Source organism: Carcharodon carcharias, chromosome 7, assembly GCF_017639515.1.
Source record: "Carcharodon carcharias isolate sCarCar2 chromosome 7, sCarCar2.pri, whole genome shotgun sequence".
Taxonomy (NCBI): domain Eukaryota; kingdom Metazoa; phylum Chordata; class Chondrichthyes; order Lamniformes; family Lamnidae; genus Carcharodon; species Carcharodon carcharias.
The window spans coordinates 22,934,445-22,962,215 of record NC_054473.1 but is presented as its reverse complement, the minus strand read 5'-3'; the positions used below and the strand labels follow the sequence as shown (position 1 = coordinate 22,962,215).

The window sequence follows — 27,771 nt, the reverse complement described above, 5'->3', positions numbered from 1 at the left end:
AACTGACAGCAATTTCTGGAGTCTGCACGTGTGCAGAATAATGTGGAGATACAAAAGTTGCTGTTAGTGAGTCTACACTTCTCCAGTGGCTGCACTGTTGAGACTGGACTGGAAATCAATGGAATTGATGTGAACTTCCACTTCTATGCTATAGTAAAAACAGAAAATGCTGGAAAAACTCTGCAGAGCTGGCTGCACCTGTGAAGAGTTAATGTTTCGAGTCTGTGTGACTCTTCTTCAGAGCTTATAACTTCCTTGTTTCATGATGTTTCAATGTGATTGGCAGCCTACTTGCTGCTGCTCATCAAGGCATCCCTTCTCTGAAGCGTATGAGGAAATGGGCTGTTCACTAAACACCTGGAAAACTAAGATCTCCTTCCAACCAGTTTCTACAGCACAACACCTCCCCACATCGATTAAGGTCAAGGTGAGATCCTGGAAAGTGTGGATCATTTTCCATGCCTTTGGGAGCCTCCTTTTGATGAAGGCAGAGATAGACAACAAAATTCATCATCACCTCAGCCTTTGGCCAACTGAGAAAAGAATATTTGAGACCAGGATCACCAACCTGAGACTAAGGTTAGGGTTTAACAGGCAGCAGTGACCCCCATGCTCCCTTATGCTTTGGAGACTTGGATAACTACAGCAGGCACCTCAAAAAAGGCATTGCCTTCACAAGATCCTCCAAATTCAGAGGCAAGAAAGGTGATCCAATGGCAGCATCCTCATCATCCGCATTGTCCAACATCAAGGCGCTAACCACACAAATCCACCTTCGCTGGGTAGGATATGTCAATTGTATGCCTGACACCAGACTGCCGAAGCAACTTCTTTACTTGGAATTTGGTTGCATTAGGAGACTCCCAGAAGGACAACAGAAACATTTTACGGATGTCCTCAAAGCATCCCTGGAGATGTCAAACATCCCCACTAACTCATGGGAGTCTGTGGCTTGTGACTGACCAACATGGAGAAGGTTCATTCGAGAAAGCACCAAACACATTGAGAGACTTTGTTACGAATACAGAGAGGCGATGTCAAGGTGCCAGAGAGAGTGCACAAATCTCCCAACAACTCATCTCCCCAACCTTCCAAGCACCCTCTGCCTCATATGTGGCAGAGTCCACAGATCGAGCATTGGGCTTATCAGCCATCTCAAAACCCCATCGAACCAGAGTGGGAGCAAGTCACTCTCGATCCTGAGGGACTGCCTAAGAAGAAGGAAGAGGATATAAAAGATCCCGTGGCACTACTAGAAGAGTAATGATGGTCTTCTGGTATCTCAGTCAATATTTACAACTCAAACAACACTACCAATAATAGAAATAAGAACAGAAAATGCTGGATATACTCAATGAGTCTGGGGGCATCTGTGGAGAGAGAAATGGAGTTAACGTTTCAGGTCTGTGACCTTTCATCAGACAAAAGGTCATCAACCTGAAATCTTAACTCTATTTTTCTCTTCACAGATGCTGCCAGACATGCTACGTATTTCCAGTATTTTCTGTTTTTATTTCAGATCTACAGCATCTGCAACATTTTGCTTTTGTACCACTACAAAAAACAGATTAAACTGAGGTACAAACATGGTGTTCAGGGTTGGGGGACTATAAGGTGGGAAGCCATGGAAGGGAGATCTCCAGAAGAGATGAAGTCAGTGACAATGCTGGAAGCAATGGCTTGATGTTCAACGGTGTTGTCACGATCCAGTGAGAGGTAAGGGAATGTGCCAGAGTGTTGGCATTCAGCCTCTGCTAGGTAGAGGTTGGTTGACCAAACAACAACAGTGCCATCCTTGTCAGTAGGTTTGATGGCAATGTTAGGGTGGGACTTGAGAAAATGGAGTGTTGCAATTTCAGAGCGGAATAAGTTAGAATGATTGAGGAGAGCAGAGAAATTAAGATGGCCAATGTCACATCGGCAGTTCTCAATGAATAGATCCAGGGAGGGTAAGAAGCCAGATGAAGGGACACAGGTAGAAGGAGAATTCTGAGGACTACTTCATAATCTCCCAACACTGCAAAACCCACTCTTTTTATTCATTCAAGGGATGTGGGCTTCTCTGGCTGGGCCAGCATTTATTGCCCATCCCTAGTTGCCCTTGAGAAGGTGGTGGTGAGATGCCTTCTTGAACCGCCGCAGTCCATGTGGTGCCAGTACATCCACAATACTGTTAGGAAGGGAGTTCCAGGATTTTAACCCAGCAACAGTGAAGGAAAGGCAAAATATTTCCATGACAGGATGGTGAGTAACTTGGAGGGGAACTTCCAGGTGGTGGTGTTCCCATGTACTTGCTGCCCTTGTCTTTCTAGGAGGTAGTGGTCGTGGGTTTGGATGGTGCTGCCTAAGGAGCCTTGCTGAATTCCTGCAATGCATCTTGTAGATGGTACACACTGCTGCCACTGTATCGCTGGTGGAGAGTGTAAAGTTTTGCGAATGTGATGCAGTCAAGCAGGCTACTTTGTCATGGACAGTGTCAAGCTTCTTGAGTGTTGTGGGAGCTACACTCATCCAGGCAAGTGGGGAGTATTCCATCATACTTGTGCCTTGTAGATAGTGGACAGGCTTTGGGGAGTCAAGAGGTGAGTTACTTGTCACAGTATTCCTAGCCTCTGACCTGCTCTTGTAGTCACACTATTTATATGGCTAGTCCAGTTCAGTTTCTGGTCAATGGTAACCCCCAGGATGTTGATAGTGGTGGATTCAGTGATGGTAATGTCATTGAAAGTCAAGGGGTGATGGTTGGATTCTCTCTTGTTAGAGATGGTCATTGCCTGGCCCTTGTGTGGTGTGAATGTTACTTGCCACGTGTCAGCCCAAGCATGGATATTGTCCAGGTCTTGCTGCATTTGGACATGGACTGCTTCAGTATCTGAGGAGTCATGAATGGTGCTGAACATTGTGCATTCATCAGTGAACATCCTTACTTCTGGCCTTATGATAGAAGGTATGTCATTGATGAAGAGCTGAAGATGGTTGGGCCGAGGGCATTACCCTGAGGTACTCTTGCAGTGATGTCCTGGAACTGAGATGACTGACCTCCAACAATCAAAAGCATCTTCCTTTGTGCCAGGTATGAATGCAGCCAGTAGAGAGATTTCCCCCTGATTCCCATTGACTCCAGTTTTGCTAGGGCTCCTTGATGTCACACTCGATCAAATGCTGCCTCGATCAAATGTTAAGGGCATTAACTCTCACCTCACCTGTGGTGTTTAACTCTTTTGTCCATGATTGAACCAAGGCTGTAATGAGGTCAGGAGCTGAGTGACCCTGGTGGAATCCAAACTGGGTGTCAGTATGCAGGTTATTGTTAAGCAAGCACTGATTGATCACACTGTTGATGACCCCTTCCATTACTTTACTGATGATCGAGAATAGATGGGGCAGTAATTGGTCGTGTTGGATTTGTCCTGCATTTTGTGTACAGGACATACCTGGGCAATTTTCTATATTGCTTGGTAAATTCCAGCGTTGTAGCTGTACTGGAGCAACTTGGCTAGGGCTGATAGCCCATAGCCTTGCACTATCCAGTGCCTTCAGCTGTTTCTTGATATCATGTGCAGTAAATCGAATTGGCTGAAGACTGGCATCTGTGATGCTGGGGACCTCCAGAGGAGGCCAAGGTGGATCATCCGCTTGGCACTTCTGGCTGAAGATTGTAGCAAATGCTTCAGCCTTATCTTTTGCACTGATTTGCTGGGCTTCCCTGTAATTGAGGATGGGGATATTTGCGGAGCCGCCTCCTCCAGTGAGCTGTTTAATTGTTCACCTCCATTCACGAACGGTTGTGGCAGGACTGCAGAGCTTAGATCTGATCTGTTGGTTGTGGAATTACTTAGCTCTGTCTATCACTTGCTGCTAATGCTGTTTGGCACACAAATAGTCCTGTGTTATAGCTTCACCAGGTTGACACGTCATTTTTAGGTATGCCTGGTGCTGCTCCTGGCATGCCCTCCTGCACTCTTCATTGAACCAGGGTTGATCCTCTGGCTTGGTAGTAATGGTAGAGTGGGGTATACACCTGGCCATGAAGTTATAGATTGTGGTTGAGTACAATTCTGTTGCTGCTGATGGCCCACAGCGCCTCATGGTTGTCCAGTCTTGAGTTTCTAGATCTGGTGGAAGGCTATTCCATTTAGCACGGTGGTAGTGCCACACAGCACGATGGAAGGTATCCTCAGTGTGAAGGTGGGACTTTGTCTGCACTCCTCCTTCCCAAGATCCATAAACAGGACTTGCCTACAGAACTGATTGTTTCCTATCACAGCCCTATTTTTTCTCCCCTAGTTCAGTCACTTCTCCCCTACATCTGTGACTCTTCTGACACGCTCCACCACTTCAGCAGTTTCCAGGCCTTAACCATCCAATCTGTATAAACCTCTATCCCCCACCAGGATGGTCTGAGAATTCACCACTTCTTAATTGAATGGAGGCTTAACCAGTCCCCATTCACCACCACTCTCCTCTGTCTGGCTTCACGATGAATGACTTCTTCTTTCTCGCCACTCATTTTCTCTAAAAGTCAGGTGTTACTATGAGGACTTGAACTAGCTATGCCTGTCTTTTCATGGGCTATCTGGAATGTTCTTAATTCCAGTCCTACTCAGCTCTCTTCACTCACCTGTTTTTCCATTGATGACTGTATTGACGCCATTTCCTGCTCTCATCCTGAACTGGAAAATATATCAACTTTACTTTCAATTTCCACCTGCTCCTTGTTTTCATATAATTAATCTCTGACTCTTCACTTCCCTTCCTCAACTTCTCTGTCTCCATTTCTGGGAATATTCGTGCAACCATTCATTACAAGACCACTGACTTCCATCCTCCCTTGACTACACTTCTACACACCCCATTTCTTGTAAGGACTCTGTTCTATTCCCTGTTTCCCTGACTCCCTTGATTCTGTTCTGACAACAGAACCTTCCATACCAGTACTTCCGATATGTCCTCCTTTCTCCCCAACCAAGGATTACACTCCCCAACACTGTTCTTGACAAAGCCCTTGACCATGTCCATTCCATTTCACACACTTCTGCTCTCACCCCTTCCCCTTCCTCCCAGAACCACAATAAGACTCCCCTTGCCCTCACTTTCCACCTCACCAGTCTTTTTATTTAACAGATCATTCTTCACCTTTTTCACAACCTCCTGCATGATGTTACCACCAAAAAATTATTTTCCTCTCCTCCCTTTCAGCATTCCAAGAGGACCATTCTCTCTGTGACACCTTGGTCCACTCCTCAATCACCCCAACACCAGCTCCCCTTCCCACGGTACCTTCCCGTACAAGCGAAGGTGATGCCACAGCTACCCTTTCACTTCCTTCCTCCTCACTGCCCAAGCCTCAATCACTGCTTCCAGGTGAAACAGTCATTTCCTTGTAGCTCTTTCAATTTAGTATTCTGTATAAATGATTTGGAGGAAGGGACCAATGGTACATTTGCTAAAGTTGCTGATGACACACTGATAGGCAGGGAAGTAAGTTGTGAAGAGGACATAAAGAGTCTACAAAAGGATATAGATAGGTTGGGTGAGTGGGCAAAGATCTGGCAAATGGAGTATAATGTGAGATTGTCTGTTTTGGCAAGATGAATAAAAAAGAAGCATATAATTTAAATGGTGAGAGACTGCAGAGCTCTGAGATGCAGAGGGATCTGGGTGTCCTTGTGTATGAAACACAAAAAATTAGTATGCAGGCACAGCAAGTAATTAGCAAAGCTAGTAGAATGTTATTGTTTCTTGCAAGGGGAATTGAATACAAAAGTCAGGAATTTATGCCTCAGTTATACAGGGCATTGGTGAGATCACATCTGGAGTATTGTGTACTTATTTATGGAAAGATGTAAATGTATTGGAAGCAGTTCAGAGAAGGTTTAGCAGATTAATGGGCGGGTTGTCTTATGAGGAAAGGATTGGATCCACTGGAGTTTAGAAGGCTAACGGGTGGCCTGATTGAAACATAGAAGATCCTGAGGGGCTTTGACAGAGTGGTTGTGGAAAGGATGTTTCCTCTTGTGGGAGAATCTAGAACTAGGGAGCACTGCTTAAAAATAAGGGGTCCCCCATTTAAGACAGAGATGAGGAAATTTTTTTTCTCTCAGAAGGTTTTGAGACTTTGGAATTCTCTTCCTCAAAAGGTGGTTGAGGCAGAGTCCTTGAATATCTTTAAGGCAGAAGTAAACAGATTCTTGATAAGTAAGGGAGTGTAAGTTTATCGGGGAGTAGGCAGGAATGTGAAGTTCAGGTTAAGATTAGATCACCCGTGATCTTATTGAATGGTGGAACAGGCTCAAGGGGCCAAGTGGCCTACTCCTGCTCCTAATTTGTATGTTTGTATGTATTCGCTGCTCATGATGTGATCTCCTCTACACTGTGGAGAGTAAATATTAGTTGGGTTATTGCTTTGTGGAACACCTCCATTCAGTCTGCAGCTATGACCCTGCGTTTCCAGTCACCAGTCATTTTAGTTCCTCACTCTACTCCCACTGCTTGTTATCCTTGGACTCCTGCTCTGTTCCAATGAAGCTCAACATAATCTTAAGGAACACCTTCCAAACTTAACATTGAGTTCAACAATTTCAGATCACTACTTTTTGGACAGCAGCTGTTGCTCATGATTCTGCTTTTGCCATTTACACTTCCTCCAGATGCCCATTAGCATCTCTTTTTACATTGCAACATCATCCCTCCTGCTTTCCACCTTTTCACATATCTTCCCTCTTTTCCTTTTCTCCACTGCCCCCCGCACCCCCCTTTTCCTGCTTGGTTTGACAACTGTTACCCCTCTGAGCAGCCCTGGTCCTGACGAAAGATCATCGGCCTGGCAGGTTAACTCTGCTGTTCCCTCTCTCTGCTGGTGCTGAGTATTCCAGCATTTCTCTTTTTATTTCGGATTTCCAGCGTCGAACATACTTTGCTCTTGCAACAGATTTAACCGATCATTTATCTCATCTACTGCCAGAAGAATGTTGCACTTTTGCCCGAATAAGAGAGTTGTAGCACTTCAGAAACAACTCATGATTCGTATTTTATTCAAGAAATACGTCTCAGCTCAAAGGCTGAATTGATATGCGACTTACATCAAAAAAATCGTATGTAGACTAAGTAATCAAGTTAAAACATGTGACAATCATGTAGTAACAAAAATAGATAAACGAATTTAGCAGGTGAACGGGATATTAAAAGAAGGAATACTGAATTAAAGTTATATTAAAATTACAACCAATCCAGTATAACTACATTACAGACACTGAAGTGCATGTAGATTTCATCAGTTAAAAGCTTCGTTGAGGACCTGAATCATAGAGGGTAGGACCATCTTCCCGTCCTTCATTGGCTGTGAGGTCTTTTACGACTTACAGCGGAGGTGAAAAAGGAGCTATCCATGCAAGTTTTCTCTCGTAACACAACCCTGCACAAAACGGCGGATAGACCGATTAAGTTTAATGTCACAGCGAGGCACTTGGACTCTGGAGTTGCCCTTTGGCTCCTCATTTACGCGAGATTCAGCTGGGGAGCAGGCAGTGCCATTCCCAGTCGGGCTGTAGGACCCAGTGGAATCGGTTCTAGCCTCCAGGAGGAAGCACTGGCACCTGTTACAGTAAAGAGGCGATCAGCAGCTTCGACTAGCAGCTAGAACTCATTGGACCCTGACTGCAGAGAGAGAGAGAACACACAGCTTGAGGGGCAGAACTAGAAGCAAACCCTCTTCTTTTCATTGTTTTTTTTGGCCTGATCTTTGGATATTTTGTTTGTGTGGGAAACTGCTTTCGTCATGGGAACAGTCACTTAGTGAGATGGGAACTGCATTCCGGGCGATCCAATCGAAAACGAACCGACTTTCTGACTCCCTCCTTCACCTCAAGCAACGGGCAGTCCCGGGTAATGCCCGCGATGCAGCCGAGCCTCTGCCTTATCCTGTGGCTGAGCGGAGTCTTCAGCTTGGAGAAGTTCGATGGACCTTTGCTTGAAGCCAGTTGCCCCCATGAGGTGAGACTCAGCCCTTATCAGGGATCTTATCTTGATCTCTTGCCCTTTTCTCCCTCTCTCCTTTCTTTGCCACGTTAATATCCCACCACTCCCCAGACACAGTCATTAGTTGCTGCCAGTATGTTTCTGTTTCATTATTTCTCCACAGACATTTCAGTGCCGGCAGCCAGTTCCAGCTACTAATGGAATGAACTGTGTAATTTTGAACGGTCTGCACAGATTGAATTCATTGGGCCCCACTAAGGAATCTCACGGCTGCTCTGGGACAGCGGGGAACCCAGTCTCTCTGGGACATGGGCTCCCTCTCTTTTCGTAGGATATGCTGATAGGGTTAGAGGAAGGAGGCTGGCTAGACCATTTTGTCCAGTGGCCCGTTTTTGTGCTGTAGACTGTATTGTAAACGTTGTGACTTCTAACATACATTGGATAAGTTTACTGATTTTTACAAAAATAATTTTTAACCCATTTATCATGTGAACTTCAAAGTTTTTTTTAGGGATATATAAGGTAAGGGGCAGGAGGTTTAGGGGGATGTGAGGAAGAATTTTTTCATCCAGAGGGTGGTGGGAACTCACTGCCTGAAAGGGTGGTAGAGGCAGAAACCCTCATAGCATTTAAAAAGTGTTTGGATGTGCACTTGCGATGCCATGGCATACAAGGCTATGGCCTAATGCTGGAAAATGGGATTAGAATAGTTAGGTACTTGTTTGACTGGTGCAGACTTGATGGGCCGAAGGGCCTTTTTCTGTGCTGTAGACCTCTACGACTATAATCTAGGAGGGTCAGGAAGTAACATTGCAGTGAAATGAGGTTGAGAAAAATGATAGTTATTTTTGTGTTGGTACTTGTTTCCCACCTGCGCAGTAACTGGAATTGAGTGTTGATTACTTCACATTTAGTCATTGTGATATGTGAGAAATCATAATTGCCCTGCAGGTATTTTAAGATGTGATGCACAGTTACACTATCAAGGTGTGTTAGCCTCTGAATCTCTACACTGTGTGGAATACCTTTAATTATGAGGATATACAGAAATGTTATATTTCATTGACAGTGTGTTTTGCATTTTGTATGGAGGATCACTATGACCCAGTGATAGACAATATGTTGTGTAGTGGAGCTGATTTTATGCAGAGAGGAAAACTCAAACCTCAAAGAAGGACACACTGCAAATGTGCCCCTTTCTGCGGTTAAGGGACACCCTCATTGAGAGAGATTTCCAGTTTCTCCCTTACCCGATTTTCTTGCCCTTCCCCACCTCATCCCCTCCACTCCCCACCCTCTTTCCCTCCACGGCACACCCAACCCATCCCCTCCTCTCCCCACCTCATCCCCTCCACTCCCCAGTCCCTTTCCCTCCACTGCACACCCCAACCCATCCCTTCCTCTCCCCACCCCACCCCCTCCTCTTCTTCCTCCTTTCAGCCTCTTCGTTCTTCCCTACCCCTTTTTCTCACTCTCTCCTCCAACCCTACTTGAATACTGTGCTTGTTCTCAATTTTGTATGTGAGTATTTTAAAAATTTCTTTCTATTTTTCTTTGTCGGCCAGCTCAGACACAATGAGCTGAATGACCTATTTCTGTGCTGTAACTTTTCTATGGTTCTATTTCCACAGGAGATTAATTAACATATAGTAGGGTATCATGATCTGGTCGTTAAATTCTTTGTCGGATGTATGTATTATGATGAGACAACTTCAACATCATTGCTTGTCAAATCATAAGGTGCAATATTTGTTCAATGTGTTTTGATGCTAGGCAGTTGCTCTTTGTAATTGTCTGCTATAGTACCTCGTGATGAAAACTGGGAAAACATTAGAAATGCAAAAAGATGAAAAATTCTTATTTGCATAAATTATAAACAACAATATGTGCTGGAGCATGTTGTAAGGCAACAGCACACTCCCAATTGAGATGATTTTTATGACGTCAACTTTTCCCCTTAATAACTTGCTGCCTTATAATACAATGTATATGCAATGTGGCCAGGAGTACGGTACATCCTATAAGATACAGTGTATTTCCAGTGTTGCACTTCAGTAAGTCAGAGCATTTCATTAAATATGGAACAAATCCAAAGGAGTTGATAGTGAGATATCAAATTCTGTTTATAAGTAATTATTCTGAATGGAGAAAAGAACAAAGAAAGACTAGCATTTATATAACACCACTCACAACCTCAGGATGTCCCAAAGCATGTTAGAGCCAATACAGTACCTTTGCAGTGTAGTTGCAATGTAGAACATGAGGCAGAAGATGGTCCCGGATATAACCATGACCTGGCAACTTGTTTTATGATGGTAATTGAGGGAAAAATATTGGCCAGGACACTGGGAGAAGACACCTGATCTTCTTTGAATTATACCATGGGATCTTTTACATCAACCTGAGTGAGCAGATGAAAGAAGCTTGGATGTGAGTCATGACAGAGGGCTTTCATAATGCATGACATGGTTATAAGTAGGATGTTTAACACAAGTTCAATCACAGAGCAAGTAAACCTAAGATTTGAGAAGTTCAAGTAAAGCTAGAAGCTAGAAATATTTATTCCCTGCATACAGAGTATGAAATATTTCAAACTTTGCACCACTGATGGACCATCAAATATATGGGGCAATTTATTAGAAAATTGTGGGAGTGTAGCCTGATACCACTCACTACTAGCATTGGGTCACAGAATATTTCAATCTTAATGAAAGAAGTTGCTTTTATATATAGTACCTTTATCATATCCCAAATCACTTCACACAGCACACACTATTTTGAAGCTTATTTTTATTCATTCTTGGGATATGAACACTGCTGGCAAGGCTAGTATTTATTGCCAATTCTGAAAATTGCTTGGAGAAAGTGGTGGTAAACTGCTTTCTTGAACCGCTGCAGTCCATGTGGTGTAGGTGTAATCTCAGTGCTGTTAGGGAGGGAGTTCCAGGATTTTGATCCAGCAACAAAGAAGGAACTGCAATATATTTCTAAGCCAAAATGGTGAGTGGTGCAGGTGGTGGTGTTTCCATGAATCTGCTCCCCTTGTTCTTCTAGGTGTTAGAGGACGTAGGTTTGAAAGGTGCTATCGAAGGAACTTTGGTGAGTTGCTGCAGTGCATCTTGTAGATGCTTTACGCTGCTGCCACTGCGCCGGTGATGGAGAGAGTGAATGTTTAAGGTGGTGGTCAAGCAGGCAAAGTTATTCTGGGTGCTATTTTGCTTCTTTAGTGTAGTTGGAGCTGCACTCATTCAGGCAAGTGGAAAGTATTCTATCCACTCATGACTTGAGTGGGCATTGTATCCATGTGGACAAATGTGGTAGCAAACAAGTTAAAAATGTATTGATGGTGTTGGTTGTGCATCCATTTTAACATCCATTGGCAGGTGGGGAGAAGAAACCCCAGAAAAAATCACCATAACGTTTTCAAGTTTGTGCCTCCCCATCTAGGTCAGTCCCAATGTACAGCATGCTTCATAGCACATCGACAAGGATAGTAAAATAATTGATTCAGTGCCTTACACTGTGTACAATTCATTTACCTGTTTTATTTAAATAAAATTATCTGTTATATTGGAGTCTGAGTCTCAGTCACATTCCAGTGACTAGTATACAGAATAAGAATTCTCTGCTGCAAATCCACGGTCTCATCATTGTTTACCACTGTTTAGAAGATTGAAACTGAATTCATGAAAATGCCTCATAAAAAAAACCCAAAGACATGACACCATGACTAGGCATTTCCTCAGCTTTCCTCCCACCCCATCGCCTCATTTCCAGAAGTGTAGTGCAAACTCTCTTTATGTGGATAAATGGCATCTCTGCTGACCTTTCATCAAAGTTACTGTTATGTTATGGTAGCAGCTTTGAAGAAATTTCCAGCCTATTTTTCCAGTCCTATTGAGATCATGGGAATGTGACCTAGGAACACAGTTTGTTGTGCTTGTGTGTATATATATTAAAAATGTTGAGTGGATCATGACTTTCGAACTCAAAATGCACTGAAAGCTTTGACGCCAGGTTACACAACCAGGAAAACCTATGTTAAAAGTACCAATGCCACCCTGAGTCAAGGCAGCTGGACACCCTTCTGCCCACTTAGAAGGAAATTGGAAATTGGTGAAGGAAAGGGTGATTGGAGAAGGAAATTTGGGATTGATGGATGCCCACCCTGATATACATCCTTAGAGTTTTCTGTCCCTCTTTTCCTTTTCCCTCTATCCTAACCAACCCGAAAGTCCCCACATGCCCATGTCGGCCCCTTTAAGTTACAGTGCATGTGCAGCCATGCAAAAAGTTTCAAAGTGGCCACACATTTAAATAAATCACCTGCACGCTCAAAAACTCAGAGGAAACATTGACCCCTTCTGCCCCTCCTCACCTCTCATTCCCCTCCTTCACTTCTCTGCCTTTCCCTTCTTCCTCACTTCCTCTCTCTGCTTTACCTTCTCAACCCTTCCCAATCTCTCCCTCTTCTTTCCCATTATCTCGCCCTTTTCCCATTTTCCCCTCCTCTATGTGGATCCAGTGATCCTCACCTCAACCTGATATCTATCAGCCCTGCCTTCCACTAACAATGCTTTATCTGAATACTGCCTACTGATCTACAAGGAGATTAATGAGTAAATACAAGGGTGTCAAATTTCCATGAATCAGACTTATTATGCAATATATCCAGGAATGTATGCAGAGTTATCGGGTAATATATTGAGAAATCTTACGCAACACAGATCAGGGTATAAACAAGTCCTTAACACTGCTTCTCTGTGAAATATCTTCCACTCAGCCAACTGAATTCTATCTTGGAACTAATTTTGCAATACTTCCTTTAATGAAATGGTAGAGCTTATTGCATCAAACAAGCATCCTGTGACAACACTGCCTTGTTACCAGTTCCAACGTGGTTACACTGATGCGAATAGTTGGAGGAAGGGTTGCTCAAGAAAATAGCTTATTAAAAGATTTCTGGAACATAGCTTTTTGTCACAATCTGAAATATTCAGGTACACTACAGTGGGAGAACAGGCTGGTTATAGATTGAGTGGAAGTGTGAATTCATTGCAAAGTTTCTAAGTTCAGCAAAAAGTAACCTTGTTTGAAGGATATTCAAAGATGTAATGAACATATGAGACCTGAGTGCTGTGATAAACTGCTTAATTTACTTTTTATGGTTAGGGACATTAACTACAGCTTTGTTATACAGTCTCAGCCACCTACTATTCTACAATAACAACAACTTATATTTTTATAGCATCTTTAATGTAATGAAATATCTCAAGGCGCTTCACAGAAGCATTATAGAACTAACTATGACACCAAGCCACATAAGGGTATAATGGCCCAGATCTTCCAATCTCTGGATGATTGGAGACTGGACCCCTCAAGTCCCAGTGCACTGACTCCATGGGAATTGCCCGGGATGTTTTGAACTTCCTAAGGGCAATTCCCCTGCTCCCTGGGATCCTCCAAGAACATCTCCAACTCTGAGTTAGAGATTTCAGACGGTTCCGAAGTACTTACCTGGATAGTTACCCAAGAAACGTTAGACAGAAAAATCTTAATCCAACTCCTGGGTAACTATACAATTGACTACCCATTCTCCCCCTTGACCACCCCTGCTCACCCCTGACTCTCCTCCAACCTGACCTGACAAGGGCCACAGACATATGGGAACACCACCACTTGGAAGTTCGCCTCCAAGTCACTCACCATCCTGACTTGGTAAAATATTGCAGTTCCTTCATTGTCAATGGGTCAAAATCCTGGAACTCCCTTCCTAACAGCACTGTGGGTGTACCTACACCACATGGACTGCAGCGGTTCAAGGAGGTAGCTCACCACCACCTTCTCAAGGGCAATTAGGGATGGGCAATAAATGCTGGCCTAGCCAGCGATACCCATATCCTGCAAATGAATAAAAAAGAAACAGATTGCAACTGTATGGAGAAGGCACCAACTTCTCAAGGGCAGTTAGGGATGGGCTACAAATGCTGGCTGTGCCAGTAATGCCCACATCCCACGAAAGAAAAACGTAGTCCGAGTTCCACGCTTTCCTCAGATTGTTAACCTCGCTTCTGTCAAGTCTGTTCAAGTGTATACTGATGAAATTGAAGAATGCATCGATACCAACAAAATGGGTGGAAAAATGATTGTAATTTTGGGTGTGGCTTCCCAATTACACTTCCCCTCCCTGCCAGCACCCCCCTCCTGCCGCCAGCGTGGGGGGACTCGAGAGCCGGCAGCATGCCTGCCGACAGTTAGGAGGCCATTAAAGTATCAGTCGATGGTGATTTTTTGCTGCCCGTCCAACATTACAGATGGTAGACAGGTGAATCTGCCCGGCGGCCTTTGCCTTTTTGATGAAACCACATCGAAGGGCGGGATGAGTTTTCCACTATTAATTACAAAAAATAAAAATGTTTGGACAGAATTTTCAACACCTATATTTTCATGTGAGTGAATCTGATGTGTGGACGTTTTTTATTGATTGGTTTTTAATTCTTCAGCCCTCTGAGGCAGCTCTCTGCCTTCAGGGAGCTTTCACTGCGCGCTCCCCCATGCCTGCACAGACTTCAGCACTTGCCCTCCTCCTGCCCCCACCCCGGCAGCGCTGAGCCTTTCAGGGCGCCTTTCACACTGGCTGGCTGTTAATTGACCAATCAGTGTTAAATTGCGGCCTGAGGCCGCTCGAGGTCAGCGGTCCATTCTCTGGCCACTGCCGGGCCCCAAAATTCTACTCACAGCGGTTGAACACACTGCACTTACAGATTCCATAGGCTTAACATCTCTGATGAGGCATGATGGGGAACATCCCTGCCTCTTAGCCAAAAGCGCCAGGTTCAAGTCCTACTCCAGGACTTGATAGCCAAGGAAGATGCGTTCATAATGCAGCCAAACAGGTTGAGTATCAACTTGTAAACCCTTTCAACATGTGCCAATGGCAGGCCGGAAGAGCGGGAGAAATTCCTGGTCAGCCATCTGATGGAAAGAAAATTGGAGCCTTACCATCACTGTCCATAGCTCCTGACTACAACATGCATGTGAAAGTGTATGTTGCCATTAGCAGCTCTGACTCCTTTGGGGTGAGGGGGCACTGGTGTGGATCAGAGTGGTGCCAACAGCGTGGGATTTGACCCTTGGTGAGGTTGGACTGGATTCGGGACCTGCCTCCTTACCCTTCTCAATGTGGAGGTTGTGACGCTGTGTGTCAGACCTGTCTCCGGGCAGAGAACTGAAGAAAAAGAGGAAGAATCTTTGATACTGCAGCTAAATGACTAAAATGACTACATATACTCCAGATTAATGGTATAAAGGTTGCATTTTGAAACAGCCCAACAACCCAATAATCTTTATTTTTCCATCAAAGCTGGTGTATAAAACAGCAAGAATTTTGTATGATGCCTTTATCATAATAAAACATCCTGAGGCACTTCATAGGAGCGTTATAAAACAAAATATGACATTGAGCCGCAAAAAGAGTTTAGGGCAGGTGGTCAAAAGCTTGTTCAAAGAGTTAGTTTTCAAGGATTGTGTTAAAAGAGGAAAGAGAGGTTGAGAGATTTAGGGAGAGGATTTCAGAGCTTAGGGCCTTGGCAGCTGATGGCATGGCCACTAATTGCAGAACAATTAAAATCGGGGATGCTCAAGAGGCCAGAGTTAGAGAAGCACATAGAGTAATGGAGTTGGTAGGGATGGAAGAACTCCGCACAGGAGGGACAAGGCCATGGAGGGATTTAAAAACAAGGATGAATGGAAGTGTTGCTTAACTGGGAGCCAAGTTAAGTTGACGAGCACAGGTACGATGGCTGAATGGTAATTTAAAATGTACCTAGTAATGGTAATCCCTGAAGGTGAACGACACACGCACGGATTTGGAGAATAAAGAAACAGGTAGGGTGGAGCTGTTTGGATAATGTTGTAGAGGAATTGTTCCCATGACATTGAAGTTGGTGTACAACCTTCAACAATACAAACATAATTAGTACCTGGAATTAAATATTAAACTAGTGGATGAACATATTGCGTCGGCTAGTTTGGAGACAAAGTTTTTGTGTAAAGAATCCCCTCACACGTATGGGGTTGGGGGGGGGGGTGGGGGGTGGTGGTGCGGGGATAGTCAACGAATAATAATTTGAGGAGATGTGTAACAGGCAGCTGATTTGGACAAAAGTGTCAGACATTCAATAAAATCCAAAGTCAAAATTACACCCCCCATCCCTACCCACCCCAAACAGTGGCTCTTGACTATCGGTGAAGTTTACCATATGAAAGTCAAGGGGAATGTTTGGAGACCAGGCCAGCTGTAATTATTCTGCTGCAAGCAGTTGTAGAAGGTGCTGAAAACTTGGAGGCAGACATGAAAATGATGATTGGGGAACCACCAAAGGGGGAAGAAAATCTATATTAAAAAGTCAAGGGATTTGGAGTGGGGGGAGGGGAATGAATCCAGCTGAGAGTTAGCCTGCCTAAATGATTAAGGACTTGACTGAGTGATATAAAATAACATTGGTGTAACGTATTGGCAGAGATAGGAAATTCCTGTGTGACTAAAATAGACATAGTTTGGACTTTGGAGCAGAGTTGCTTTTGGCAAAGTTTGTGAAAGCTCTTTATTCGATAATACTTGCAGCAATAGGAACTTCTGTGTGAAACTGCTTGAAGCTCAAACAGGGCATCATAATTCTAGCCAGGCACTGCCTGCAGCTTTAGCCACACGATGCATATAACTGCTAAAAACCAAGATACAGGAGTGGCATGTTTTGGGTACAATACCCTATATCCTGAAATTGGAAGAATTGATGTGTTGTTTACACATGCAGCACACAGCAGATACTATTAATGCCAGCTTCACAATAATTGTATTAACAATATTCTCCAAAGGCGAGGGCTATCATCCAACACTTAGCCAGTCAATGCTTTAAGTCAGAAAAGACTTGAGGTGGAACTTTATGAGACCCTGGACCACCACTGTGGCCTCATGCAGTGTGTAACTTATCAGAAAATCGCAGGTGCATTACCTCTGCTTTTCTGTCTATAAATGTCAGATCATGGGCCAAACACCTGCAATTTTCTGATAATTCACCTGCTGCTTGCAAAAGGCGGCACCAAGTTCTATCTACCATTTTCACTGTATTGTGTTTTCTGGCTTCAAAGTTGATTTTTCTGAGCAAGGCACCATCCCCAAAATGGCCTCCTCCAACTCCATCAATTGGGACTGTGTTTTTTTGGCACTGCATGAAGCAGATAAGAAAAAAAAGCCAATCAATGCAGTTGATGACTAACCAATTTATGCTTCAAAAACACTCAATCACTAGAAACAATTAGTGTGCATCACTGAGATACTGATCAACAACTTAATATAGCAGGATAGCTCTATCGAAGATGGGATGTGTCAAGTACCATAGATGTCCACTATCATGCTTTTGGCTATGTGCACTGAAGTTTATTGTCCATAGTTTGACTAAAGTCCATCTGTTTTGCAGACTAACATCTCAAAGGTGAGTCTGTATTTCAAAGGGTTTTCAACATATGAATGAATGACAGAGTTACCAGGCAGTTACAGTTCTGACTTTGGTTTTCTTTACTATGCAAAGGAACAACTATGTGATGTTAAATTAGACCACATCTGGCAGAGCACAGGTCACTACCCCCACTCTAAGAATTATTTGTCTGTCTTCTGTGAGAAATATCTCAAAGGAAAGTCAAAGGAACTGAACTGAAGATTTGCCTGCTTAAAGCTTATATCAACTAGTATAAAGCTAATGTCTCATTTGGACTGACTTAAACAATTCACTGTTGCTGATTGAACTGTAAATAGTACCAATCTGTGAAAAAATCCTATTTGTTAGTAAAATAAAAGCAAAATACTGCAGATGCTGGAAACCTGAAATAAAAACAGAAAGTGCTGGAAAAACTCAGCAGGTCTGGCAGCATCCGTGGAGAGAGAAACAGAGTTAACCAAGTCCAACATGGTTCTTCTGAAAAAAAACTTCCTGTTTTTGTTTGTTAGTAATGTTCTGGTGAGACTGGTTCTAATTGTTTTCCAAAGTAATTTTGGAATTTGGGCATGTGGTCCAGATATGGTAAATGTAAATACATCATGTAATCTCAGATTAATTTACGGGTTTATGCATTAGCTCACGGAAAGCCTGAACAAAGACATTGCTCTGGGCATTAGTCAAAGAATCTGGAAAGGCCTGAATTGTAACAAAATTAGCATGCCCATTTCTTTTCTTCAGCGCAGTACTTTGTACTTGCTGTTTTATATTTCACCTGCCATTGTCCTGCCCACTTGCATATTCTGACAAACAACATTTTGTTGTTCTTGTGCAAGCTCCTCAAGCTGCGCCTCCTAGATTGTTGTCATCTGCAAGTTTGACCACTTTGCACTTACCTTATGAATCCAAGTTGTTGATGTAAACTAGAGCAACACTGGTCCCTGAGGTACTTTGCATTCTCCCTGACATAACTCTGAACCAAGAGCCCTCTTCTTCCTACTCTAACCACACTTGTCACTCATCTTACATTTGCCAGAGGTAACTATTTGTATCTATAGTTAACCTCTTTGAACACCAGGATAAACTTATCCCCACAAGCGTATGCTGAGAGATTATAACAGTTGAAGATTAAACATTTCACCAAATTAACATCTGTACAAATTTCAGAACTCTCCATGAAACCACAGTCACTGCTCAACCACTGAGTAGTGTGGAGATGGTAATTTTAATATTAATGAATTTAGGTTATGTAGCAGCAATCATCACCCAAGAATTGTTATGACATTCCTCTGCATGTTACTTTAGGTATGTACTGATGGATTTAAAATAAACAAGTGCCTGTTTTAAAATATTCCACCGATGAATGGAGTATAAGTATATTAAGATTTGTATATGAACTTTGCCAATTGAAAATATCTCTCTAAAAGTAGGGCATTGGGACCAAATACCCTACACCTTAAACTTTTTATACTAACACCCCAACCACTTTTTCTTTCCTCTGCACATTAGATTATTGCCATGCTTTCAGAAATTCCCTGGTTTCTCTGAGAATCTCTTTCATTTACTTCTATTTGACAACAGCATTTCTCCATTTCTTGTCCAGCGTGAATGACAGGTTTCTTAGCTATTCGGTGATCACTCACTTACTGTCCACCTCCTCTGTCTCAGCACACCACGTACTCAATTTTAAGCCTCATAGAGGCAAAGATGAAGTGGTAAACAGCAGGTGCTTAGCAAATTCCCAGGCTCTGGTGAGTCAAATTCAAGGAGCACTTAATGTGGCAGTGGGACCAGGCCAGGATTTTACCGTCCCCTCCCTGGCAGCCTTGCAGGGGGTGCCCATAAAATTCCCTGGTGGCCTTCTCGTCACCCTCCTACTGCCCCTGACCTCTGCAATTTTACATGGGGCATGTGAGGCCTACGGAAGCCCTCTGCCCTTGCCCCATGCCAAGCTCTTAAGTGGCTAATAATTGGGCTGTTTCTCACCCGACCTCCATTTTGAGGCTGACGGGAGGAGTCCGGGGCAGGGTAGAGAAGGTCTGTAGGCCACCCTGCTCAGATCTCGAATGGGATGGAGGGGGAATGTCTCTCACAAAGGCTCCCTTTCTACATTGGGCACTGACCCCCCCCCCCCCCCCCCCCACCCACACCCACCAGACAGACATAAACCCACCTTTCCTGCCCCCTGGGAACTCCTTCCCTCCCTGGCCTCTCCATCTAGAACCCAGCCCCTTTCCTATCCCCTCGTCGGGCACCCCCTCCGTTCCCCACTGTCAGACACCTTGAGCTTACCTGGTCCTGGATCTGGGATTGAGAATCTGGGGACTGCTTATAATCCGTGACCTGGCCACTGCTGTCATTGGCACTGCTGGAACTACGGAGTTATCGGCCAGTCAGATTGCCGGGGGCTCTCTGAGGCAGGACTTCCCCTCAAGTGAGGGGCAGAAGTCCCATCTCCGGCCAATTAATGCTCCATGGAAGGTTACATGGCTGTGGGGTGGCTGTGATTGGTGGGGATGCGTTTGCCATCGACTCTCCTGCATTTGAAAAACGCTGCCCCAGGTATTCCTGGTTGGAAACCCAGGGGCGATTCCTTTCATGTTGTTGAGGGATTTTCAGGGAACATTGGAAAACTTGCAGTTTGCTGAACATGTGATGTAATCAAGGCAGCCAACACTTTAATTCGTGCAGCTGGAAGGAGAAAACAGATATAAGGGCAGCAGACAAGAAACTTGAAGGGAAATGTTGGCCAGACTTTTCCATCATTCAAATAAAAAGGCCTGTATCCAGATACAACACATTTGCTTTTTATTACATTAACCCTGTTGCAGAGCATTTGTGAAGAAGGAATTATGTAAGTTAATTTAATATCTTCTTGTGTTCAAGTTCTGTGATCTTTACCCCTCCCCGACAAGGGTAAATCTTCCTTATGAAGTTATAGCTAGATTAAAACCTCAACTAAAAGAAATTCTAATTTATTGTAAGAGCTTAATCAGCAATGCTAACTAGGGATTTGGTCCTAAGAGAAAGTGCCCTTTCTTCCAGGATTTGTAGACTAAACAAAATTATCTTGGGAAGAAATATACACAGATGTGTTAGAGTCATAGTCATAGAGTTATATTTCTAAGGATAACACAGAAAATTTAAAGAATCCTACAATTAAGAATTCTAGAAGATTTATGTGGTTCATGAGGTTACAAACTGAGACTACAATCTTTTTAATATTTACTATATAAGTGTTATGGAAAGGAAGACAGTTAATTTACACAACACTAATTTCTCCTCTGTAAACACTAGCCCTCTGTAAACAGAAAGATGTTTTTATTTGTTTCCCTCTTTGTAACGGGTGACATACTTCCCAACCCCTCAGTTTTGGTGTGATCCAATTTTTGATTAATAACCCCACAGCAGACTCGAGATAAGATTAACTCAAAGGGTTAGTTTATTTGCACTTACTCAAAACATGAAAGAGGGCTTGCAACGTCCCCCTCATATTCAGATAGAGAGGGATAGAGAAAATAAAGATATACAGTACAGTGACCACAGAGTCCAGAATCAAAGTCCAGTGAGGTATTCCTTCATGGAGGTCGGTGGGTTGAAAACCAATGCAGGATAATTCACTTCTCCGATGGCGTTTACTTCACACGATGAGACAGGCATGCAGAGATGAATCAGCCTTGTAGGTGATGGTACAGACTTCCAGCAGAAGCAGGATAGATGGAGCCAGCTGTCCAACCTGGGCCAGAGCTCCTTCAGTGTGGACTGCTAGTCAGCTGTTAAACAGCAGACTGAGTTATGAAGTTCAGCAAGATAATATTACTTGTTCCACAAGCCAGAAGCCCATGTCACATGAGTCTCACCTCTCCATGATCTTTGACAAAGGATGTGCATCCATCGCCTGGGTTCCAACGAGTCTTAGCCATTAGGAATTGAAAGGAAGGTTGCGGGGCCTTTGCCTTAGCACACGATCCATCTCCTTCTGGCCAGCCAGGGTTATTAAATGCAGGTGGCCTTTGTATATCTCTCTTTGAAGTTGGGCTGTATAGTCCACAGGGGTACGTTAGTGGCTTCTCAGAGATGATGAGGTGTGAGTTTTTCTAAAATTGCCAAATGGCTTCTTTTGTTCAGGGGTCACAGACAGACACAGTTTCAACCATTTTAAAGGTCTTTGTTCAGTTTTTAAAGTTTTAGAGTTAGAGCTGAGCGTTTCTATATATATTTTATAAAAGTATACAGTGTGAGATCTTAGTCCCTCACATTAAGTTAAAATCTTGGATTACATTATAATATTGTTTTGAATACTGCAGTTTATGGGGAGATCTAATAAGACCTTAACCCTCTAACTGTGGAAACCTGACTACCTTGCAGAATTTGCAGATTTGACTACTTGTTTACCTACATTTCTACTTTAAAGAAAACCTGTTGCTTTTAGAATAAGACTGTTATTTTGTGTTTTATTGCCAGAGCCCGTTTGTTCTGGGCAATTCTTTTCAATCAAAAGAATGTGCTTTTCTGAAAACAGTGTCATGTTATCAGTTTAAGCCTTGTTGGCTGTCTGGAAAGCCTGCTTTCAAGGCCTCTTGTCTGTCTCTGTGTCTGTGAAAATAATGGGCAGAAATCTGCGCTGAGTGGGTGATATTTTGGTTGGCGGGCGCATGAGAGTTGGCAGTGCGCCCGCTGATAATTAGGAGGCCTATTAAGGCCATTAAAGTAGCAATTGACGGTGGTTTTTTGTTGCCCTTCCAGTGTTATGGTTTAAGACTCCCGTGCGCACCCACTGACAATTAACAGGCCTATTAAGGCCATTAGAATAATAATTGACTGAAATTTTTCGCAAAGGCCAAGTGGCCGTTGGATTTTTTTAGGAAACCTCATCCATGGGCGGGATGGGGTTTCTAACAGCAATTAAAAATTAAATAAAATTTTTAACTTTCATTCATTACATGTCCCTGCTCATGTGACAGTCACCTGGGGGGGGGATGTGTTTTAAACATTGCTAAGTTTTTTATTTTTGTGTTTTGAAATCTTCAACTCCCTGAGGCAGCTCTGTGCCTCGGGGAGTTTAACTGCACTCACTCGTGGACATGTGACCTTCCATGCTTGCCCACCTCCAGCCCCCACCCCGGCAGTGCTGAGCGCTGGAGCATGCCTTTCACGCTGGCTGGCCGTTCATTGGCCAGACAGCATGAAATCGATGTCAGGGCCCGATCGTGGGTGACAGTCAGCTTCACAACCACTCCTGGGCCCACCCGCCATGCTCGCCCAACAAGGTAACAATCCTGGCCAATGTGTATTTCTCACAGAAGACTTTTAGCTGTATTTTATCTGAATTAATTTTTTAATCCTTTCATATACGGAGTCAATTTCTTAACACTTAAACTTTGTGTTATTGATTATTAGGATAATCATAGAATGGTTGCAGCACAGAGGAGGCTCTTTGGCCTGTCAACCTGCTGGCTCTCTGCAAGTGCAATTTAGCTAGTCCCACTCTCTGGACCTTCCCCCTAAACCTGCAATCTTTTTTCCCTTCAGATAGTTATCCAAATCCATTTTGAAAGTCATGTTTGAATCTACCTCCATCACACAGTCAGGCAATGCATTCCAAATCCTAACCACTCATTCACTGCCTAAAAACATTTTTCATCATGTCGCCTCTGGTTCTTTTGCCACTCACCTTAAATTAAGTCCTCTGTCCCGATCCTTCCACCAATGGGAACAGGCTCTGTCTAGATTCCTCATGATTTTGAACACCTCTAGCAGATCTCCTTTCAAACTTCTCTTCTCCAATCTATCTGTGTAACTGAAGCCTCTCATCCCTTGAGCCATTATCCTAAATCTTTTCTGCTCCATCTCTAGAGTGCATCCTTCCAAAAGTGCATTGCTCAGAATTGGACAATTTAAAAACTTACTCTTTAACCAATGGATTTAGTCCATTGTTCAATTTAATTTTGCTGCGAGCATCTTGATTTATTGACTTCAGTGGCAAATAATATGTTTTAAATTACACTCAACTGATTTCCTTGGGTGGAATTTTACGGTCCCATTGCTGGTGAGGGTAGGGCTGTAAAATGTGGTGAGCTGTTCAAAAGTCCACTGACTTCGGCAGAACCATAAAATCCTGCCGGTGTAAAATTCCACCCCTTTGTCTAATTGAAGATGCAAGAGAGAAAAAGAATCACCACGAAGGAAGGAAGGTTATATGGATAAATAATGCAGAATATCCATTAAAATTGCACAGATTGCTACTGAAAGTCAAAGTGCGCACTTGCTCTAATGTCACAAATTTGCAGTAAAATTGGGATAACTTGGCAGAAAACAAATAGAAAGTTTGAGATTTTCATCCCAATATGTTAACTTTTCAAATTAGCATATTTAGCAATGCTGGTTATATTTTTAAATGTCCTAACAATAAGAATCTTTAAATATGTAAAGCATACTGTCAACAATTTCAGTCCTTTCGTACAACCATCTGCAAGACACAAGTCAGCAGTATGATGGAGTACTCCCCACTTGCCTGGATGAGTGCAGCCCCAACAATATCCAAGAAGCTTGACACCATCAAGACAAAGCAGCTTGCTTGGTTGGCGCCACATCCACAAACATTCACTCCCTCTACTATCGACGCACAGCAGCGCATACTATCTATAAGATGCACTGCAGGAGTTCACCAAGGCTCCTTAGACAGCACTTTCCAAACTCATGACCACCACCATCTAGAAGGACAAGGGCAGCAGACACATGGGAACACCACCACCTGGAAGTTCCCCTCCAAGCAACTCACCATTCTGACTTTAAAATATATCACTGTTCCTTCACTGTCAATGGGTTAAAATCCTGGAACTCCCTTCCTAACAGCACTGTGGGTGTAGCAACACCACATGGATTGCAGCAGTTCAAGAAAGCAGCTCACCACCACCTCAAAGCAATTAGGGATGAGCAATAAAGGCTGGCCCAGCCAACGAAGCCCAAATCCCTGAATGAATTTTTAAAAAACTTAAGATCGATAATACATTTAATCCTGCTAGAATGTATCCCAAATCATCTTCGACAACCTGATGATGGAGACCTGCCAACACTTAGAATAAACAGCAAGGTGAAGATGGCACATTTTGCCTTTTAAGCTAAAAGTAAAAAATAAGAATTCAAAATTAAACATTTCTTAGCACTTAGATTATATTTTTATTGCAAATTGTTTCACTATCAACAATTTCAGTCCTATCTTACAACCCTCATGTGATCGCAATGACATTCCATTGGGACTACTACATGCCTTTCAGAATTCCCAGGTACCTGACTGAAATCAGTGGTGAGAGTGTGACTATTACTTTGGTCTGGTTTATGTTCCAGCTGATAATATTTTGGGGGTTGGGCAGTGGTGAGAAACAAATTCCTTCCCCTTCTCTTGTCAAGTCGATTTGTGCAGATGCCTATCCCTGATCAAGGACTGGCACACACACAGCCAAGTGACATTCATGCAGTGACTCCAGACTGGTATTGATGTACTGGGTTTCACACAGACACACTGAATGCAGATCGGGAGATGGAACTGTTGTTTAGAAGTATGGGTGGGGTGGGAGGAGGTTGATGATGAGCCCAATGACTACAGACTCAAGCTTCGTGCCTGCAAAGTGAAACCTGCTGACTATAAACTGAGAAATACTAGATACTGGAATAAGGTGACTGCACATTTTGATATTGAGGAGTACCTGGGTAAGGGCTTAGGGACTAAACATTGCCTGTGATGACTCATGCCTGGAGCATCTTGGCTGAGGACTGAGAAGGTTGTTTGCAAAATATTAGTTAGAAGTTTGGTGATTGAGGTTCAGTGACTACAAACTGGAGCTGGGAACAGTGCCTCGTGTGACTGAAATTAAAGTTAATAAAAGGGGGAAAGTTAGAGGACAGAGAAGGAGCACTGTGGATATAGAAGTATTAATGACTTCAGTACATTGACAAAATGAAAATGTACTTGCATTGGATTTGGGAAAAGGAACTGTGTGACTCAACAGATTTTGGTTGCAGGCTTGGGAGCACAGACTGCTTGAAATATGAAGAATGACGTCCAACTCAATCAGAATGTGTGTGGCTCAATTTCCTGCTGGCCAACTTTTCACAATCTTCCTGCAGTTTTTCGAAAACCAGCTGCGAAACAGTCACCACAGCAATAATTACTGTAATGTTTTGACCTACTTATTCTAGATATGTTTTGTATTTTTGATATCTAGATAAATGCCAAACTGAGGACTAGTCTGCTCTCTGAGTTGCAGGTAAAAGACCCATGGTACTGTTTTGAAGAAGAGCAAAAGAGTTATCTCCAATGTCCTGGTCAATCCTTATCCCTCAACCAACCTCCCAGAAAGAGATTATCTGGTCATTATCACAATGCTGTTCCTTGGAGTTTGCTCTGCACAACTTTGCTGCAGCACCTTCCTACATTACAACAGTAAATACACTTCAAAAGTACTTCATTGTATTAAATGCTTTGGGACCTCCTGGGGTGGTGAAAGGCGCAAGTCTTTATCTTGATTTTTACGGTTTTGCTTTAGTTCTCTTTCCTATTACTGCTGAGAATCTGCTTCCTCAAAAGATGGTGCCTTGGACTGTTGGCCATACTTCAGGCAGTATTATAAATACAAGTTATTATCTTCCATAAGTCTGTGTCAGTATTGAAAAGGAGTAATTTTCAAACTTTGTGCTTCATTTTGTGGTCACTTAAAGTCGGAAAAACATACACCATGCACTGGAATTTCTGATACTCGCTCCTTGGGGGCAAATCTCTACATGGAAGATGAAATCAAACAATGCTATGATTTTAATCATTTCAATTTTGAAACTTTTTTCTCTCCTTTCTTTACAGGCCTTCTCATGTGAAGCCAAGTGTAAGTATTCTACTTTTAATAATATTTTATAGTAAGACCACCCCTGTTGTCATCGTTGAGATACCAATGATCTATCTGCAAAATGCATGTTGGCCTTTCAGGTTACACTTGATGAAAAATATTTCTGATGATTGTTAAATGTTTAAGCTCTGATTTTCCAACAATAGCAAAAATGGGATCAGCCCACATCACAGGCTCTCCCGAGCAGGCAATTCATGCTGAATTTAACAATGGGAATCCCTTTCCCTAATTTACATAGGCTACGGTCACATTTCAATGGGAACACATTTGGCTGCAGAATCTGGAGAAGTGACTTTTTCTTCAGGTGTCATGTTTTACGTCTACATTTCACGGTCCTTGATAGCAGCCAACGTCTTGTATCTGTTCTGCTTCTTAAACTGTCGCTGTATTCCCTCCTTTGTCTCCCTTGTGCTCTGCTACCCTCAATTTTACCTGTCACTACCACATCTTCTAGTTTCTCTCTCCTAAGTGCGTACCCAAGGAATTGCAGTTCTCCCTAGGTGATCATCAGCGAAAGTTTCTCTTACATGCCTGCTTTCCTCAGAACTCACTCATTAGTTGAATGAAAGCGGATGCTGGAAATCTGAAATAAAAAAAACAGAAAGTGCTGGAAATGCTCAGCAGGTCTGACTCCTCCTCCTCTTTCAGGTACCATGCCCTAAGACGACCATGGACTTCCATTGGATTGGTCCATGATGCTGCTTGACAAAGCTTCCCATTGCCCTCTGTAGTATGGCTGACCAGGAAACTCTTCCGTTCTTACTGCCTGCCATCAGGTGTATTGGAAAGATTTGCAGGCTGATAATCAAACCTGTTTGGCCACATTATGAACGCAGCTTCCATGGCAGGTTTGGCAGTTGACTAACATAGTTGACTCAAAATGTTAACTCAGTTTTCCTCTCCATGAATGCTGCCAGACCTGCTGAGTATTTCCAGGACTTGCTGTTTCTATTCCTCATTAGTTGTCTGTGTTGTCCAACTAAACCTCATCAAATGTCTCAGAAACCAAGGGTGGTATTTAATCGAGGCAACGGAGGTCTCGCTTGCTGGCTGGAGAGAAGACCTCCGTCCCCTTCTTTGGAGAAAGCTCGCAGGAATTAAGCGCTGAACAGAAACTTAAGCGGCCAGCGGCGAGCCTTTCCTGGGATTAAGAATCCTGGGGGGGCAAAATTCCCATCCCTGAAGAGCAGCCAGCCTTTCAGAGGCCAGTAGCTGTCCATTGCCAGCTGCACCATGGGGGAGGTTTAGGATCACCGAGAAAACCAAGCCATACTTGACTAAGGGCAGGATGGGGGCCGCAGGGAAGGGGCCACTTTTCGTGCTTCCTGCAAGGCAACTGGCCTGCCCACTGCTGGTTGAATACCAGTGGTGGCAGAATAAGGCCCTTAAGTAGGCATTAA

At 43.3% G+C, this 27,771-nt stretch overlaps 1 protein-coding gene across 1 annotated transcript in view; it reads left to right on the top strand.

Moving 5' to 3' along the window:
* Window positions 1-7,275: 7,275 nt before the first annotated feature.
* The window catches only part of LOC121280337 (interleukin-17 receptor C-like), a 76,480-nt gene continuing 55,984 nt past the window's right edge, over window positions 7,276-27,771 (top strand). Inside the window, exons 1-2 of the mRNA XM_041192224.1 lie at window positions 7,276-7,992; window positions 26,329-26,350. Coding sequence (XP_041048158.1) covers window positions 7,888-7,992; window positions 26,329-26,350 — 127 coding nt within the window. The 5' untranslated portion in view covers window positions 7,276-7,887. The remainder of the gene's footprint in view (window positions 7,993-26,328; window positions 26,351-27,771) is intronic.